The sequence below is a fragment of the Xenopus laevis genome, chromosome 1L (genome assembly GCF_017654675.1).
Source record: "Xenopus laevis strain J_2021 chromosome 1L, Xenopus_laevis_v10.1, whole genome shotgun sequence".
Taxonomy (NCBI): Eukaryota; Metazoa; Chordata; class Amphibia; order Anura; family Pipidae; genus Xenopus; species Xenopus laevis.
The window spans coordinates 53,199,660-53,217,839 of record NC_054371.1 but is presented as its reverse complement, the minus strand read 5'-3'; the positions used below and the strand labels follow the sequence as shown (position 1 = coordinate 53,217,839).

General features: G+C 36.5%; 1 protein-coding gene across 4 annotated transcripts in view; it reads left to right on the top strand.

Annotated features, from left to right (window-relative positions):
* Positions 1-18,180, top strand: part of palld.L (palladin, cytoskeletal associated protein L homeolog) — a 214,722-nt gene that overhangs the window by 107,511 nt on the left and 89,031 nt on the right. For all 4 annotated transcript variants that reach the window (XM_018230932.2, XM_018230939.2, XM_041589224.1 and 1 more), the window contains 3 exons: positions 4,527-4,550; positions 8,034-8,153; positions 12,713-13,055. In XM_018230932.2, coding sequence (XP_018086421.1) covers positions 4,527-4,550; positions 8,034-8,153; positions 12,713-13,055 — 487 coding nt within the window. The remainder of the gene's footprint in view (positions 1-4,526; positions 4,551-8,033; positions 8,154-12,712; positions 13,056-18,180) is intronic.

The following is an 18,180-nucleotide window of genomic DNA, read 5'->3' as shown; positions in this document are numbered from 1 at the left end:
TTGTTGTTTTAGGACAGGTCTAAGTCTGCGTGATTATATTACTTTCGGCTTCCCGTATAATAATATATTATGGTTTATAATTTTTTCTTTCTTTCTTTTTTTTATTTACTGTTTTCCTTTTTGTTTTTTTGATTTTGTAAAAAATAAAATCTTAAATAAGGAGAAATAAAAAGAAGTTTGTATTTTCTATAGCTTTTGAATTGAGTGGTGATCAGTCATTAAAAATATCGAATCAATAGCAAATAACTGCTAGTGTATGGCCACCTTAACACTGACAATTTTGCTTCTGTTGCATGTAGCTATTCTGTGTACCAAGATGGTGCTAAAAATGCATTGACACATGTCAATATCATTCCTTCCTTTTTATGTCATTGTGTCATCACTTACATTGTAAACAAGTTTATGGTATTTTTATGCAAAAATGTAATGCTGTGCATATAAAAGGAGATATAGTGCCCTGTATTTCATTTACTACAGCACATCATATTAAAGGGACATTGTTGTTGATAATACTTATTAAAGGTATTGTTCACCTTTAAATGATCTTTTAGCATGATGTAGAGAGTGATATTCTGAGACAAAGTGCAATGGATTTTCACTTTTCATTATTTGTGGTTTATCAATTATTTATCTTTTTATTCAGCAGTTCACCAGTTTGCAATTTCAGCAATCTGGTTGCTAGAGCCCAAATGACCCTAGCACCATGCATTGATTTGAACAAGAAACTGGAAAATGAATAGGAGAGAGCGTGACTAGAAAGTTGAGTAATAAAAAGTAGCAATAATAATAAATGTGTAGCCTTACAGAGCACTTGTTTTTTTTTTTTTTAGATGGGGTCAGTGACCCCATTTGAAAGCCAGAAAGAGTCAGTAGAAAAAGGGAAATAATTAAAAAAAAAAAAAAATTTAAAGGGATCCTGTCGTCGGAAAACATGTTTTTCTCAAAATGAATCAGTTAATAGGGCTACTCCAGCAGAATTCTGCACTGAAATCCATTTCTCAAAAGAGCAAACAGATTTTTTTATATTCAGTTTTGAAATCTGACATGGGGCTAGACATTTTGTAAATTTCCCAGCTGCCCCTGGTCATGTGACTTGTGCCTGCACTTTAGGAGAGAAATGCTTTCTGGCAGGCTGCTGTTTTTCCTTCTCAATGTAACTGAATGTGTCTCAGTGGGACATGGGTTTTTACTATTAAGTGTTGTTCTTAGATCTACCAGGCAGCTGTTATCTTGTGTTAGGGAGCTGCTATCTGGTTACCTTCCCATTGTTCTTTTGTTTGGCTGCTGGGGGGTTGATATCACTCCAACTTGCAGTACAGCAGTAAAGAGTGATTGAAGTTTATCAGAGCACAAGTCACATGACTTGGGGCAGCTGGGAAATTGACAATATGTCTAGCCCCATGTCAGATTTCAAAATTGAATATAAAAAAATCTGTTTGCTCTTTTGAGAAATGGATTTCAGTGCAGAATTCTGCTGGAGTAGCACTATTAACTGATGCGTTTTGAAAAAAACATGTTTTCCCATGACAGTATCCCTTTAATATTTATCTAGTATAGGTAAATCAAGTGGACTTGCTGAGTAATCATTTCACTACTCATCCCAGCAGCTTCTTCAGTTCAACTGACTGGTGTGGGAAGTTCTCGGCATATAAATAATTTACCCCTTTAATATTATTAATATTAATTTATATGGAGCCAATATATTCAAATGTTGTTCCTAGAAAGCCAGCTTATTAAGGTACCATGTGCTGGACCTTCAAACTCTTCTGCCTCCTACTTGTGTGTCATTTGTAAGCTTCCTTGTATTAACGAGGACTGTTCTGTGTGATCGAAAATCCAGTCTAAGGGACAACTACAGCTGCACTGTGTCTCGAAGGGACACAATTTTGCACCCCCTTAGCTCTAAAGCATTTGCGCCTGCCTATAGTAAATAAACCCTTGAGTTTGTATTACAGGGCTGCACTTGTACTCAGTTAAAATAAATGCAATACACTATGCCAAAGGAGTGTGACTAAGTGCAATCTTAGACCTCAGTCTGAAGCTGACTGAAACGAATGCCAGCAGAAAGTAAATCCTGGTAAATTACCAGTTAAGCATTCATTCTACATCACGAGTTTCCTTAATGAATATCTGGAAAACTGCTGCCTTTGTAAACAGCCCTAGGAGAGTGGGGATGTTTTTTCCCCCATGAGACCCCATATATCATTTCCAGTCGCACCTTATTATCCTGTACATAAATACTGTAGGGGCAGAACTGTCAAGTACTTATTGTTCTCTCTCTCGGCTCCTGAGGCTGTAGCGAGATTATACATTGTACTGTGGGCCCTAGAGGCAGGAAATTAGTTTGATTATGTTTATTATTACAAACTAGATACAAAGCTTGTGTGTTTCTTGGGCTCTTTCTGTTAGAAGTGCATGTTGTCTGCATGTAAGTGCCTGTAAATGGGAAACCATTAAATGAGTCACAATTTGGCTGGAAATGGTACAACTATGTAATTTTGCTGTTGCTCCCCAAATATAATTGCCACATTATTTCTTAACTGTGGCCACCACCCAGCATTGTGGTGCCTGCAGCCATTTGCTGTCCAGATGCACTTGCAATATTTTGAGGCACTTTATGCTGCCGAGGGAGTCCAGTGTACCGTATTGCCTGTGTGTCGATTGAGTAACTATAAAATCTTATACATACACACTCAACCATAAATATATATTTGTATTTTTCGGTGTAATAATAAGAATACCTTGTACTTGATCAAGCTAGCATATATCCATGCTAGTGGCAGTACCATTGTATTATTTTATTGTTTAAATGTTTTATAGTAGTCATGGTTATACACAATATGGAAACACCATTTATTTACAAAAATCCCTACTCCCTAGCATTCTGGATAGATGATCCAGCTCAACTCTTCTCACACCTCAACGCCTGATAAACAATGCCATATATTCTTTATAGCAAGGGCACGTGTTTCGAGAGGTAGTTGTAGGTGGGGCAGCACACACCTACCTATGCAAAACCTGATCTTGTGGCAGCTAGAAAGAAGTAATTCTGTTATTTTTTCCCTAAATCTTCTGGATCAACAGAACCGTATCAAAAAAAGCTAAGGTTGCATAAAAGTGAATGCAATGGAATTCAGCCTTCATTGGGAGCCATTTATAATCATATGACTCCCATTTCTTTAGGACAGGGTACATACAGAACTGAACACAAAATCTGACTTTACATGACAAGATTCACTTGTTCTTCCAGATCTCCAAAAATGCCCAATTTGAGCACCAAATCAGTCAGTCAATTTGACGCTCAATCTGCTGCTTTAAAGAGGCGGGTGCCTATATAACAAATTCAAAACAATTTTAAACAAAAAATAAAATATCTCCTCAGGCTCCGCTGGAGACTTGTGGGCAAATCCAGTGGCTAAGCTTGGGGTGAGAGGTTAGGATTTACCCTCTTTGGCGGGAGTAACGTCACACATGTCACATGCACAATATCACTTCTGCAGCAAATTGCACGCTGAGGTCCAGTGTCTAGGGCAGCACTGGACCTAAATACAGCGCTGCACGTAAGGTTTCACTCAATAAACCAGAAAACGACATTTTCTTGTGGAACTGAAGCTGGCCAAATGTTTTAAAGCGGCAGATATCTAAAAAGAATAACATCTGTTTTAACAGTTAAAATTCAGACACTTTCTTAAAGGAACAGCAACACCAAAAACTGAAAGGGTATCAAAGTAATTACAAAATAATGTCCTTTTGCTCTGCACTGGTAAAAACTGTGTGTGTTGCTTTAGAAAGACTATAGTTGATATAAACAAGTAGCCATGGGGGCAGCCATTCAAGCTAGAAAAAAGGATTAAAGGCACAGTTTACATAGCAGATAACAGATAAAGCACTGTTGTACTGGACGTGGCTTATCTGTTGTCTGCTATGTAAACTGGGCATTTTCTAATTTTTTCCAGCTTGAATTGCTGCCCCAATGGCTTTGCAGCAGCAGCAGTGCATGCCAACAGTATATTATATGTTAATTACTTTAAAATGCTTTAGTTTTTTGGTTTAACTCTGCCTTTAATGTGTATTTCCTGGCAGTCATATAACAACTCTCTTATTCCTTACAGTTATATGTAACACAGTGCTTTCAGCCAAGATCAATGATCTTTATAATATGAATGGTTTCTGTTACACACAGAGATTAGTAATTGTTACTTACTCTTACCATGTCTCTGATGGAGAATGCAAATGACATTCAAATCACTCATGTAATTCCATTTATGGTTTTATAATCATCAATTTAATTCTTTGAAGATAATTGATATGTAGCAGATACTTATTATTATTACTTATTATTTACAACAGCCTGATAATTACAGAGCTTTCCCTTGGGCTACTACATGTACTGTATGACTGAAAGTGATTCATGAAAAAGTGTATTCTGTGGTTGTAAATCCAATTAATGCTGATAATAAATTGTAATTATGAGTCTGATCTGATAAAATTTTTATTCCTCTCCTTTTATCTCTTTTTACCTGTAGAACCTCGATGTGCATCGGAGCCTGGTAAGTAGTCTGACACACACACACAAAAATCCTTTGAGTATTATTAAAACTGTCCACTAATAAAGCACTAAACACTCTTTAGATTCTAACTAGCTAACATAATAACATTTATAATAACTACATTTATTATAACTACTTTTTATGTTTATCCAACAAGGGCACAACTTGCACCTTTTATAGTGTAGAGTGCAACAGGTACTGGGTTTAAATAGAGCTACAGTTCAGCTGCTGCCTGTCCTCTTCTCTGTAAAACAGAAAAAGCCTGATTCATCTTTTGTTCTGGGTGTGGAGGCTTACAAAGCCTTGAAATATTATTGCTATTATTTTCAATTTATGTCCCTCTTTATTGTCCAGAGCATGGTTCATTGAAATCCTTGTAACTTGGGGACTGTTTTTAGGTATATAGCGATGCCATCCAATCAGAAGTACAGGCCAAGGGGTGATCATAAGACAACCAATAATGAGGGGCAACGTGTGGGTTTCAGAAACACTGAGAATGAATTATCCTTGATTGATGTGAAGCTTGCTCTTATGTTTCTTATTTGATGTGATTTAGTCCCACAATGATCGCACTTGGAGTCCTTAATAGTGGTGGCCACTGTGCAGAATGTCCTCTGTAAGCCCTCTTCATACATAGGGCTGCCCAACCTGCCACCCTCCAGATGTTGAACTACTACTTCAGGAATCTCACGCTGCTTTTGACTGTTGGTTGATGGTGAGGATTAATTTACCATCAGCCTGAAGCTCCATGATGGAATTTCCAGTTATAAAGTGACTCTAGTTTCCTATCTGCTGTATAAATGATAACGTCTGTTCTACTGCCAGAGTCCATTCATAGACCCCTTACATTAAACTTCTGTGCTTAATTCTATTTTTCTCCTCTGTGGGGTGTCTCAAACTCAAAGTTTCAAACCAAAGCCACTGCCACTACTTGCTAAACCCTACAGCATGAGGCCACAGTGATTGGTTTGATATCCTTAGTGCTAAATAGGGATATCACAATGGAAGTAAGCTACTTGTTTGTGACAGTGATTCACCTAATTCTTGTTTAGAATTATATTGCTTTCATTAGGTTTCTCTCATGCCAAGTTGAACATGCCTTTACAGACTGTGAGTTCATATTGCCTAGGGTTCCCAATAGCAACAGGCTTTTCATGTCACTCCTGTCTTCCGTCTGGTTAATGTGCTCTGCGCTGATTCTGTCTAGACTGAAATCACAATCTTCAGTTTTGTGACTTAATCAGTTGTCCGGGTTTTTTTAGAACTAACATCCAGGTTTGTCAGATTAACTGCTTTGTTCTTTTTTATGTTTATTTTGACACAATGCTGACTGAATCACTCAAAGGGAAAAAAATGAATCACTGGCCAGCTGTTTTTGGCCATTACTCAGCTGTCTAGTTGCAGCCGCAAAGCCTATCTTATTACCTCAGTGTATTGTCTGCAAAGAGACGCTCAAAGAATTGAGTTTTAATTAGATAAAAGGGAATAGCTTTATATTATAATGTCAAAAACACAAGTGTTTTCCCTTTCGTTATAGCCAGTGTGAGAATGAATTTAAAATCCATTCTCAATTTAAATCTGAAAAATACATGAAAAGCAAAGGTTTGTTACTAACACAAAGAATCTGCAATTGACTAAATATGATTTTCGGATTTAAGGCGCAGGGTTATCTTACTAAGTTAGACATTATAAATTTAATTTAGGCAGCTAGCTAATGAAGAATAAAAAGAACTGTTTAGCTGACATGGCCCTAAAAAGTGGGTTGTACTTTCAATGTTTTTATTTTGGCTAGACCCTCTCTAATCTATTTTACTAGGGTAGAACTTTGTCTTTATATAGGAAGTGAGCTGTAAATAGGAAGTGATGGGCCAACAGGCAATCCCCTGAAATGTCAGAGCTGTGGTCCCAAAAAAGCCAAAAGTCATTGGCTGCCATCCCCTCATCTGATATCTCAATTTATGTATAAATAATGGGATTAAAGTGTTTTGATCACTTAACTGAGCAGCTGGAGCACTTCTGGTTGCTTTCAGTTGGCAGCTATAATTCATGGTACCTCGGTCTGTGATTGGCACCCACAAATGTGGTAATGGCGATCAAAAAGTCTTGTGTGTGATAAATAATCAAATAAAAATAACCGTATCTGGAGCCTTTTTCTAACAGGGGAAAAAAAATGTAATGTCAGCAAAATCTAATAATAAAAGGCTTTGTATTTAATGGATTATGCAGCTGAGCAATGATGAAATGTTTATCTTTTTGGACTACACAGCTGAGCAATGTTTTTTAAACATTTGTAAGTAATAGTGTTTAACTTGTTTTATATGTCTATATATTTTGTTATTTGAGATATTTTAACTGAAATATACCTGTGGTTTTTCTTGTTTAATGTGAGAAGGTATGGTGCAGCCAGGAACTTTCCGACTGATCCGATACCTCCCTTAGTGAATTGGCCGGAGAGAATTCAAGCTACTGAAACAGACATTAGAAATCATTTTGGATTTGTTAGCAGGCTTGTGTTTGACTAACTGGCTCCTGACAGCTCACTCAAACATAGTCTAATACCTTAACAATCTGCTGGAAACGTATGCTGGGGTTTACAAAGATGCAGTCTGCAACCTCTATAAAACAAGAGGCTGTATCAACCCCTGGGAATAGGTTTTAGTCTGGAGCACTAGGTCGAAGTATCAGTGTCACTTGCAGAAACAATATTGCTCTTTGTGCTTTGTTGCCTGCAGTACTTCCTATATCCTATTCCACCCGATCATCTTTCAGTGATCACAATAGCTTATCCATCTGACTTGCCTAAAAGGAGAACCAACTGCTGCAAAAAGTATATATGTATCTATTTCCTTTGACATCTACTGGCCAAAAAACTATATAGTTGATAAATAATTTTACATTGTTTCAACATGCTCATCCAAAAACTGCACCAAATAAAAAGTATATTGGCCCATGGATGCATTCAAAATGTTGCCTTTCCAGATCAATATGCGATTAGGCGTTTTTGAGATATTGATTATGTACACTGAAAAACCCTTTTGACAATGGACCACATTAGATTATGACTTAAGGTTCTACACTGAAGTGAGGATGAATAATAGGTTTAGCCTCACTTGGTCCACCATTTGGGTGGCCATACACTTTACACTTGTTTGATATTCAAAGTATTCATTTGGGGGATGTCCAACCAAAGCCTGTCCACTTGTTGCACTACAACTGACATGATCCAAAGGGTGTTTGGCGAGTACTGGGAGTTATACTAAAGCAAGCGCTGGAGGGTTACAAGTTGGATATCCCTTACTTACTGTACATAGTTATGTTTCTCCTGGCTTCACAAGATGTCTTTGCTTGACCTGGGCTTATATAATTGTATTTATTTTAAACATTCCAGCTGATCATATCCTGGCAAATGCAATATTCATTGTACTGATAACATACAATTTTATGAGCTGTTTGTTCTTCTGACTCCCAACTTAACTCTTTCAGAGGAGATCTGTACCCTTGTCATAGCTGAGACTTTTCCAGAAGATGCGGGCATTTTCACTTGTACGGCAAGCAATGATTACGGATTGGTTTCTTGCAATGCTCAGCTAACAGTCCTTTCAGGTAGGTCAGCTGTCTCACTGTAATTCACCTCATTAACTGAGATACCTTAGACAACATTATTTTGTAATGCTTTATGCATTACTGCTCAGTTCATCATCATCTCTTTTGTTTATTACTCCCCTGGGTAGTAAAGTAAAGTACATAAAATGAATGGCCCATCTTGAAAACAGTTTGCAACATCTCACATCCAGGTGATTTTCTAAAACCTTGATATTTACTTACTGGAAGTGCAATGGGCAAAGTGTAATTTTGGTTGCAATTAGCAAGGGTTTTAACCATAATTACAATAATTATAATTAGGTTCAAGTTCTCTGCTGAAATTGACCCAGTTGCTGTGGTAAAACTGGAAAAATCATCACCTTTGAGGGTGGCAGTAGTTCCAGGCTCCCCTGCAACAATAGGCGAACTTGTGCACAATTTAAATGACCTTTAATGAATTATTTTTTTCAGTCAATGACTGTGGCCATTTTGTTCAGCTGAAATTGCACTTGTGGGTGGTAAATAACACTTCTTGTATTAATTTGAGTACTAGGGAGTGGAAGATGAAGAAATAACTGAAAAACGTAATTTTTAAATAAATTATCCTGATACTAAATAGCATTAAAACCGTGTTTTATAGTGATCTCATATGAGATCTTTCTCACCCATTGTGTACTCTAGTTGATCAATATAAGACAATCTAATAGAAGTAAGGCTAAAGCAACAGGACTTGAAAATGTTTTACCATTTCTCTGAGTGACTTCATTGGTTCAACTGGTAGGAAATTTCCAGGAACGTAAAACAGTCACCAATACCTAAGCAAAATAGTTATTCAGGTAGGTGTTAGCTGAAACTCACAGGTGTGAAAGTGTCACAAAGTATATGTCAAACTCGAAACTTCAAAATTATGTAATTATGTAAGTATGTTTTTTTCTGGTCATGCTAGGTTCTAGTAGTGCGTAATTAACTGTAAGAAAGTATCAGTACTACAATAATACTTACTACGTGTGGTCCAGGGGCCTAAGCCCCAGACCCTTCACTTGAAAATCCCACTTCAATTGATTACAATCTCTAGTCATTCACTAGGCCACTTCATTGGTCCAGGTGCACTATTTTGACAAAGTCCCAGTCTGAGTCTCCTCAAGTTTCCAAGCCTGAGATGCTTTCCTTATGGCCACCATACACGGGTCGATAAAAGCTACCGACAGACCAAGTCGGCAGCTTATCGGCCTGTGTCTAGAGCCCCCCGATGGCCTTTCGCCATTGATATCTGGCCAGAAGCCGATTGGACAGGTTAGAAATTCCTTGTCGGATGACAGTCCCGCGATCCAACCGCCCGTTTGGCCTTCGCTCTGATCCGATCGCCAGGCCCTGGGGATCATGATCGAATCAGCCGGATATCGCCCACTGCAATGTGGGCATATCGGGGAGAGATCCGCTCAATTGGCGACATCGCCAAACGAGCAGATCTCTACGTCTATGGCCACCTTCAGACTCACAATTGGTGTCACAGTTTCAGTGCAAAGGTGTACAATTCTTAGAACCCCCAATTTATTTTCCAGAGGGTGGTGGGAATCAAACAGCAATTTCTGATCAGCATGAGTAGGTTTTCTGTATACTTCAATATTCAGCCTCCTCTTTTGATGCACATAGGATACCACATTTTTAAAAACGATTTCCCTTTTCTCTGTATTAATAAAACAGTACTTACTCCCAACTAAGATATAATTAATCCTCATTGGAGGTAAAACAATACTATTGGGTTTAATTAAAGTTTACATATTTTCTTTAGTAGACATGTATGGAGATCCAAATTCCAGAAAGATACCTTTTCCAGAAAACGCCAGGTCCTGAGCATTTTCAATAACAAGTCTCATACCTGTATTAGGAAGTACAGTTGCATTAGTCTTATCACTACTAAATACTGTATATCATGACCTGCATTAAGAAAACCTTCATAGACTTTAAAATAGAATGAATTGGTATTAAAAAATTATTTTCCCAAATAGCTCTTGAGATTGTTATTAAAGTCACCTGATTCCATATTGACAACTAGGCAGTAGCTATGAATCCCCTTATGATATGGCTGCTGTGTATGCATAGGGTACAATAATCATATCCTTCCCCAAAGATGTGATCATAACTTTTATCCTGTTATACTTTATGCATGAGCAAGCAGAGTAAATATCAGTATGAGTTATGAGTAAATAACAGAAACCATAGTGGATACATAATCATAAAAAAAACCTTTGCTGGGCTTTAGAAAGAATTTCATCATGCACAATAATTGCAATACAAAATGTAATTTTGTAAATGGATAGTTTATATCATGCATAAATGTATAATGCTTTTTAACATTTACTGCGTTTATACAAGCTTGCTGAATAAAATTAATTATGGTAGGTACAGTGTAATCAGGAAGTATGGACAAAAATGTAACGGGCTGTAAAAAATCTATATTATTTAATTTTAGAAATCTTAATAATTTTTGTTTTTATTTTAAATGTTAGTCTTTTGACACCTTCCCCCCTTCTGATAGGTCAACAATACCAATCTCTGTCCCCTTCAGAGTCGGTCATTGTGTGCTTCACACTAAAGCTGACAGTTGACATGCTGACATTCACTTTCTGTGCTGAGAAGCTTGATACCTTTTCCATATCTCCATGGTGTTAGCACTTCATTATGATCATCACCATCATCATTTATTTATCCAGCTAGCCATGCAAATCTTTCATTTGTGGTGATTCTGTTGGTTGATGGATGGTCTGAGATGTTACAAAATGGGATCTGTAGTAATGGAGAAAGGCCGATGATTGCTTTCCCAGACAGAGGTAGCTGAGTTAGTGATCTTCCTTACCTACTCAAATAACAAGGGGAAGTGATCATTCTCTATCTGTAATACCCGCATTTGCCATCTAAAAATGCATATGACAAAAAGATATATATGAATGGAAACAAAAACCCCTAGTGAAAAGACACAGCAAAGAGTATAGCAAATAGAATATGATATACAATCCAGGAAGCAGATTGTACGGTGTTTATTTGACTTTCAGTACCATTGATGCCAGCCATGTGATGAATAAACAGCAGTGTTTGCAGCAATTACTAATGGAGCACCATAGCTTTACGTGATTAATGTTTATCTGTGGTACTGTCCATGTGGAAACTATCAGCCCCACTTGTCTAGGAGCCCATATGTGGAAATCAGAGCCCCATGTTTGTTTGCTTCCTATATTACTTAATAAAACTAATATGGACACAATCGTGTTCATGGAAGTTACTGTAGAATTTGCAGTATACATGTAAAAAAAAAAATTGTAACATTACAAGTACAGGTATGTGTTTAGGCCACACAGAATATATTCTATTGAATAAAAAAGGGCCAGATACAGTTAGTAAGTCACATTTGTATGTATGAATTAAAATAATAAAGTCAATAATAAAAAGAGTATGTGTACAATATATATAATTTAATATTTAAATTCATATTTTAGAATCTAAAAATATCTTTAAATTTTAAGATATAAATTTTAAAGATATTTTGGGAACTTGAAAAAAAACTTGAAGTATAAAGAGGAAAAAATGACACTGTATTTTTATGTGTATGTATGTGTGTGTACTGTATATATATATATATATATATATATATATATATATATATAAATATATATATGAAAGCACTCGAGGCATAAGTCCAATTCAAGCAAATTCAATTCTTTACTACATCATAGCAAATTTGGACAATGATGCGTTTCGATCCGCTAGAGACCATCCTCAGGATCCTGACAACACTCCCTAGCGGATTGTAACTCGTCGATGTCCAAATTTGCTGTGAGGTAGTATAGAATTGAATTTGCTTGAATTGGATGTATTCCGTGAGTGCTTTCATTTCTTATATTATATATGTTTCTCCGGTTAGCAACCGGCTAATGTCATAAAAAAGAGGTGAGTGCCGGTACACTATATATATATATATATATATATATATATATATATATATATATATATATATATATATATATATATATATAATGTAAATCTACTAAAGAAATATTTAAACATTAATTAAACCCAACAGGACTGTTTTGCCTCCAATAATAATTAATTATAACTTAGTTGGAATCAGTTACAAGCGTTCTATTATTACAGAGGAAATAAGAAATAATTTTACAATTTTGACTTGTATTATTAAAATGGAGTCTATTAGAGATGAACATCCCATAATTTATCTGGATAACGGATCCCATACATGTACGTATAAAATTCATGATTATCCTTAAAGGTGAATACATTTAAATTTGAAAAAATATTATTATGAAGAAATCCATTTTTTTCTAGTTAAAGGGAAAAGCAGGACACATTTCTGTAAGAGCCCCATGTAGAACATGAATGTGTATGGCCCCTTTTAGCAGTATGGCCGTTGCATAAGGTCTTGTGGCACAGAAATGTTGTTCTGTCAGTATGTCGTTGCGTGGTGTTGTGAATGATATAACAAATAATTCCATATAAAAGCAAGCTTAGCATCTGTGCATGTATCATTTTTACTTATCGTGGTTCCTGTGGTCTTTTTTTGTTCTTAGAAAACAATACGCACACAAGAAATAATGTGTCAAGTGAAGAAATAAGTGGTTACGATTCCCAGAAGCCGTCACCACTTTCTGCCATTCCTAACAGTAGTTGTCTTGAAGTGTCATCCAAGAAGAATTCTGAGTGTTTTCAGACAAGCCAAACAGACTCAAAGGCCAACATAGAAAGAAGCCACTTCCAGTTCTATCCAGTGGAAAACAATAGTAATGGCGTGCATGCTAACAATGGAGTTAATGGTGACAGCCATAATGTGGACAGCAAATATATTCCTGTCACTTCTCCGTGCACATATTCACCAACTAAGGGACCACCACCAGTGCCTACAAAGCCAAAACTGTAAGTTCTATTTAGTTGCTTTTTTATTGGTGGACTATATCAGACTCAATGAGGGGGGTGGCAAAACTGGCTGCACAGGGGGAAAGTTGTCATGATATCCATTATATACAAGCCTCTATGGCTGGCCACACAGAGGCCAAATCTCATGCAGTCCAGGTATTCAACCTAAAGTTCAGATTGTGTAAAGTTTGATCACATACTTGATATTGCACAAATGGTGTTGATGCTGTTGTTTTATTATTGGCTAATGATTTCTTGTCTGAGCTAGTGGAGGTATTGGAATTTTGAACAACAGACTCTGATCTTGTGTTGATCTCTAAGAGCAACATTGTGTGGGAACCCCCAAAAATGAATGCCCGTGTATCGCCATGTGTGGCAAGTACTTGAAGTTTTTGTGCTTGCACTATGGTCCAGTTTATGGTCAGAAAAAATCTATGATCGTAAAATCTGATGAGCAGATTAGTGCAATATGACCACCTACATTTTTGATCCACACAGTAACATGGGAAATGCAGAGTTCCACATGAATTCTTTAAGCTGTGCCTTCAAACTTTAGCTGGCTAAACCCAATGGACTATTCTCATTCCATCAGCTTTGTTTAATACATTTAGCTATTGGAAGTGTGAACGTGTACAAATAAAACTTAATACACATGGCAGTGAGTGATGTAAGGGGTGTTGATTGTGGCCTATACCATTAGTGTTGAAATCTTCTCCGATAGCAGAGTTGCAAGAAGACAAAAGAAAATAATCACTGAAGTTTCTTTGCTCTGTTACCATAAACCATGCTGGAGTTGGCCTGAGAGTGTTAAAGGCTGTCAGGCTTACTGTTGGTTGGCTGTAGTTGACTATACCACACACAAAGCATAGCCAGTGGCCAATATTACCAGACTATTGTGTTTAAAGGAGAAAGAAAGCTACCAATGCAGTTTATTCCCAATAGATTAGCCACAACAGTGTAAAATAGAACGGCATTGTTATCTTTTAGAATGCTTTTCCATACCTTAGTAAACAACTCTAGACACTGTCTCTGTTTGTTTAGGATAGCACAGCTTGCTGTGACATCACTTCATGCCCGAGTCTCTCCCTATTGATCTGAGCTCAGATTACAGCAGGGAGGGGAGAAGGGAGAGGAGTAAACTGAGCATGCTCAAGCCCAAGCCCTGGAAGTTTACGCTGAAAACAGGAAGTCTGATACAGAAGCCCATGTGTACACAATAGAAGGAAAGAAATGTGGTGTTTCTTTGTCAGAGGACTTTGAGCAGCATTACTTTAAGGGTTTACTGGTGTATTTATATAGACCTTCCTGATAAAGCTTACTTCATTTTTACTTTTCCTTCTCCTTTAAAGTACCCCCTTTCAGTAACTATAGTTGACACGGCAAATATAGCGACTCTCTACATAAGAGTCTACCAAGTGTATTGTATACTTTCCTGTACTAATAATAGCCTTGATAAATGTACATTCATATAGAGACTTTTTTTATTTAATTTCAATCATCATAAAAATTATCAAACAAGCAGTACCTTAATTACACTCATTTTTCTATTTACGGACTGTAATTTATTTGTGTTTTAAGTAAAGTGGTTTAAAATAGTAACAAAATGAGGAACACTTATCACGTCGCTAAAATATCCTGCCGAATAGAAAGCTGAATAATTCTTCTAAAACACAGACATTACTCTAGTTAGAATATAAAATCAGAAATTGTACATTAAAAGGCCATGGAACTATCCGACTGTCTTAATTCTAAACCACACAATTTAATGCCAAGCCCAAACTGCTGCCAATACTACTCATGAAATAACCAGATTTCAGTGTTTGGACCATATCATCACAGACTTGGCTTATTGTTATACAAATACTGATGTTTTTATACAAAAATGTGCTTATGTTATAAAATGGTTAGGAAATAAAAAAAGGAACATTAAAGCAATCTCCATATAGTTACTAAAATTCCAGGACAAAGTTGTCTTTCAGCCAAACACTGATTGGCCTGTGATCCAATCTTTCAATAATAGACACACAAAAATACACACGCGCACACAACGGTATACACATGCATAGCAGCAATGCATACTCCTATGGCAATTGTAAAACAATACTGTTCTATTGAAAAAATTTGAAAAAACTTCAACCCTGCGAGTAAGATGCATTTATTAACAAGTTCCTTGCCCTGGGCTTTTTCCTATGTACATACTTTTTGTGTAAAGTCTGGCAAGGGCAAATGTATAAATTGTGCACCCACAACCTTTACAAATGGAAGCTGAATATTAGTACAGACTTTTCTAAATATGCACACATGCGCCTTGCCTTGTCTCGCTGCCTAATCTTCTCACAGCAGGCACTGTGTACGCGTGCAGACCAGTGCAGATAAAAATAATTTTTTTAAAGAAAGGAAGAAAGGAAAATACAAATAATAATGGAAGCTAGATGGGCCCCTAATCACTCTGGGCCCCTAGGCTATAGCCTAGGGTTGCCTATTAATTAATCCACTCATGGAGACAGGACCACCGTTACAGAAGCTAGCACACAAAGCAGAGTGAAAAGAAAAGTACATTAAGGGGCAGATTTACTAAGGGTCGAAGTAAATTCGAGGGAATTTTCAAAGTAAAAAAATTCTAAATTCGAAGTAATTTTTTGGATACTTCGACCATCGAATAGGATACTACGACTTCGAATTTACTTTGATTCGAAGTAAAAATCATTCGAATATTTGACCATTCGATAATCGAAGTACTGTCTCTTTAAAAAAACTACGTCTTTAGAGGTCGAAGGAAAATCCTTCCATCGATCGATAAAATCGTTCGATTCGAACGATTTAAATGTTCGATCGAATGATTTTTATTCGACCGCAGGATTGCCAAATTTGTTGAAAAAACTTTGAAATTCGACCCTTGATAAATATGCCTCTAAATTCTTAATTTGCTTAATTAGAAAATCCACACTTATGGGGCATATTTATTAAGGGTCCAAGTGAAAAATCGAATTCAAATTTTTTTTTTTTGGTCAAAACTCTCAAATTTGAATTGTGAATTATCCAAACTCGGTTCAAATTTTAATTCGAATTCTGAGATTTATCATACTCTGGCCCTTTAAAAACTCAAATTCGACTATTTGCCAGCTATAACGTGTCGAATTACTGTATAAGTCAATGGGAGAGGTCCAGGGATCAATTTGGTGATGTAGGTAGCCTTCCTGACAATCGAGTTTTTAAAATTTATAATTTGAATCAAATTCGATTCAGGTTAAGGGTTGTTTAAATTAATTCCTGTTTTAGGAATTCGATTTCATTAATAAATTATGACTAGTCGAATTTCGAATTCATGGGAGTTTAGGGTAGTTGAAAAAAACTCACTGATTAGAAATTTGACCCTTGATAAATGTGCCTCCCCGAATAAAACAATAGATAGTTATAGGAGGCTTTAAAAGAGTCCCCTTCCTGACACACACACATTATTCCCTGAGTAACAAGAATTCTGGTGAATTTAAGATGGTAAGCGTCATTGGAATTAACATATTTGATACATAAATGTATATATTTTTAACCAGGGAATAAAAAAAAACTAAAGATAAAACCCCAAAAAACCTTACATACAGAGTGTTGAATTCAAATGTTGTTTTGTGGTTTGGGAAATGGAAATGGGATGTTTCTGAACCAACCCCATAGAGAGAAATAATTAGAATCAGAACTGTGTAAATGTATCGTGTGGAGACGAAGATATAATTATGTTGGTTTCTAAATTAGAAACATTTTAAAGAAGAATTTATGTTGCCCTTGATATAATGTTACTGCTTAGTTATGTTACTTAGTGTAACATCATTATCCCCCTCCTTAAAAAAAGTAGGAGGGTCAACAAAGATACTGGTTTTCATCCATGTCCTTGTAAAAAACCATGGCCTTCGTTCTAATGCTGTATGTATTGTATGCAAACTAACACTGCCAAGATCCAGTAATACAGCTCTATAAGACTCGGGTAAAAATATGGCTTTTGTTGCTTGCAGGCTTATCAGTTCCATTGCTTGGCAAAGTCCCCACTTAATCCATTTCACATACAAGCAAAGCCCTCAGGACTGTTCTTTCAGAAAATGAATACTTCATTAGCAAACATTTTTGTGCCAATCCTAAATAGTTTCCTACTGCCTAAAACATTTAAAATGAACTGGTTTTTAAGAACAATATACTTGATTTTACTAGAGAACCATTGTCTAATCTCTTGCTCTTACCCTATCTTGCACAAGGTGCACAGCATCCAAAGTGCAAGAGAGCCCTGGACTTAGAGTAGGTAAGAGAAAGGGGCGCTATCTGGTTAAAGGCAGTTATGCGTAGAACCAAATAATGCTCACGAATAACAAAGTCCGAGTACTCCAAAAGTCAAAAACTAATGTTCGATGCTCCAAGGGTTAAAAGCAAATTATTCAAAAACTTCAACAATTGGGATGCTTCCTCCTTAATCTGGTCCCAAGCAGGCAAAGTCTACAAATAAACATAAAAGAAGGGGCGCGCTCCCATCGTGTAAAATTGTATCAGCACCTTTAATCCAAGAAAGATATATTGCACTTACTATTTAAAGAAAAACTAGGTCTCTATAAAGATATATTGCATAAAACAGCTCATATGTAAAACCCTGCTTCATGTAAATAAACCATTTTCATATTAATATATTTTTTTAGTAGTATGGGCCATTGGGTAATAATAAATAGAAAATTGCCATTTAAAAAAATAAGGACAGCCCCCTGGAATCGTATGATTCACGGTGCACTCAAACATATCAAACAAACTATACATGTTAGGTCACATGAGCCAATTAACAGACAGTCTTTTGCTTCCACACTTCTTCCTGTTACAGTTATAGTTGCAGTATTTCTGGTCAGCTGATCTCTGAGGCAGCACACAGACCATCACAAAATGGAGGTTCAAGGCAAGAGATGTAAACGGACAATATTTACTTCAAGGTCAAATAAATCCTAAAAATTAATAGGGCTAAAATGCCATGTTTTATATACTGCACTTATTGCACCAGCCTAAAGTTTGAGCTTATCAATAGCAGCAATGATCCAGGACTTCAAACTTGTCACAGGGGGTCACCATCTTTTAAAGTTTCTGCGACACTCACATGCTCAGT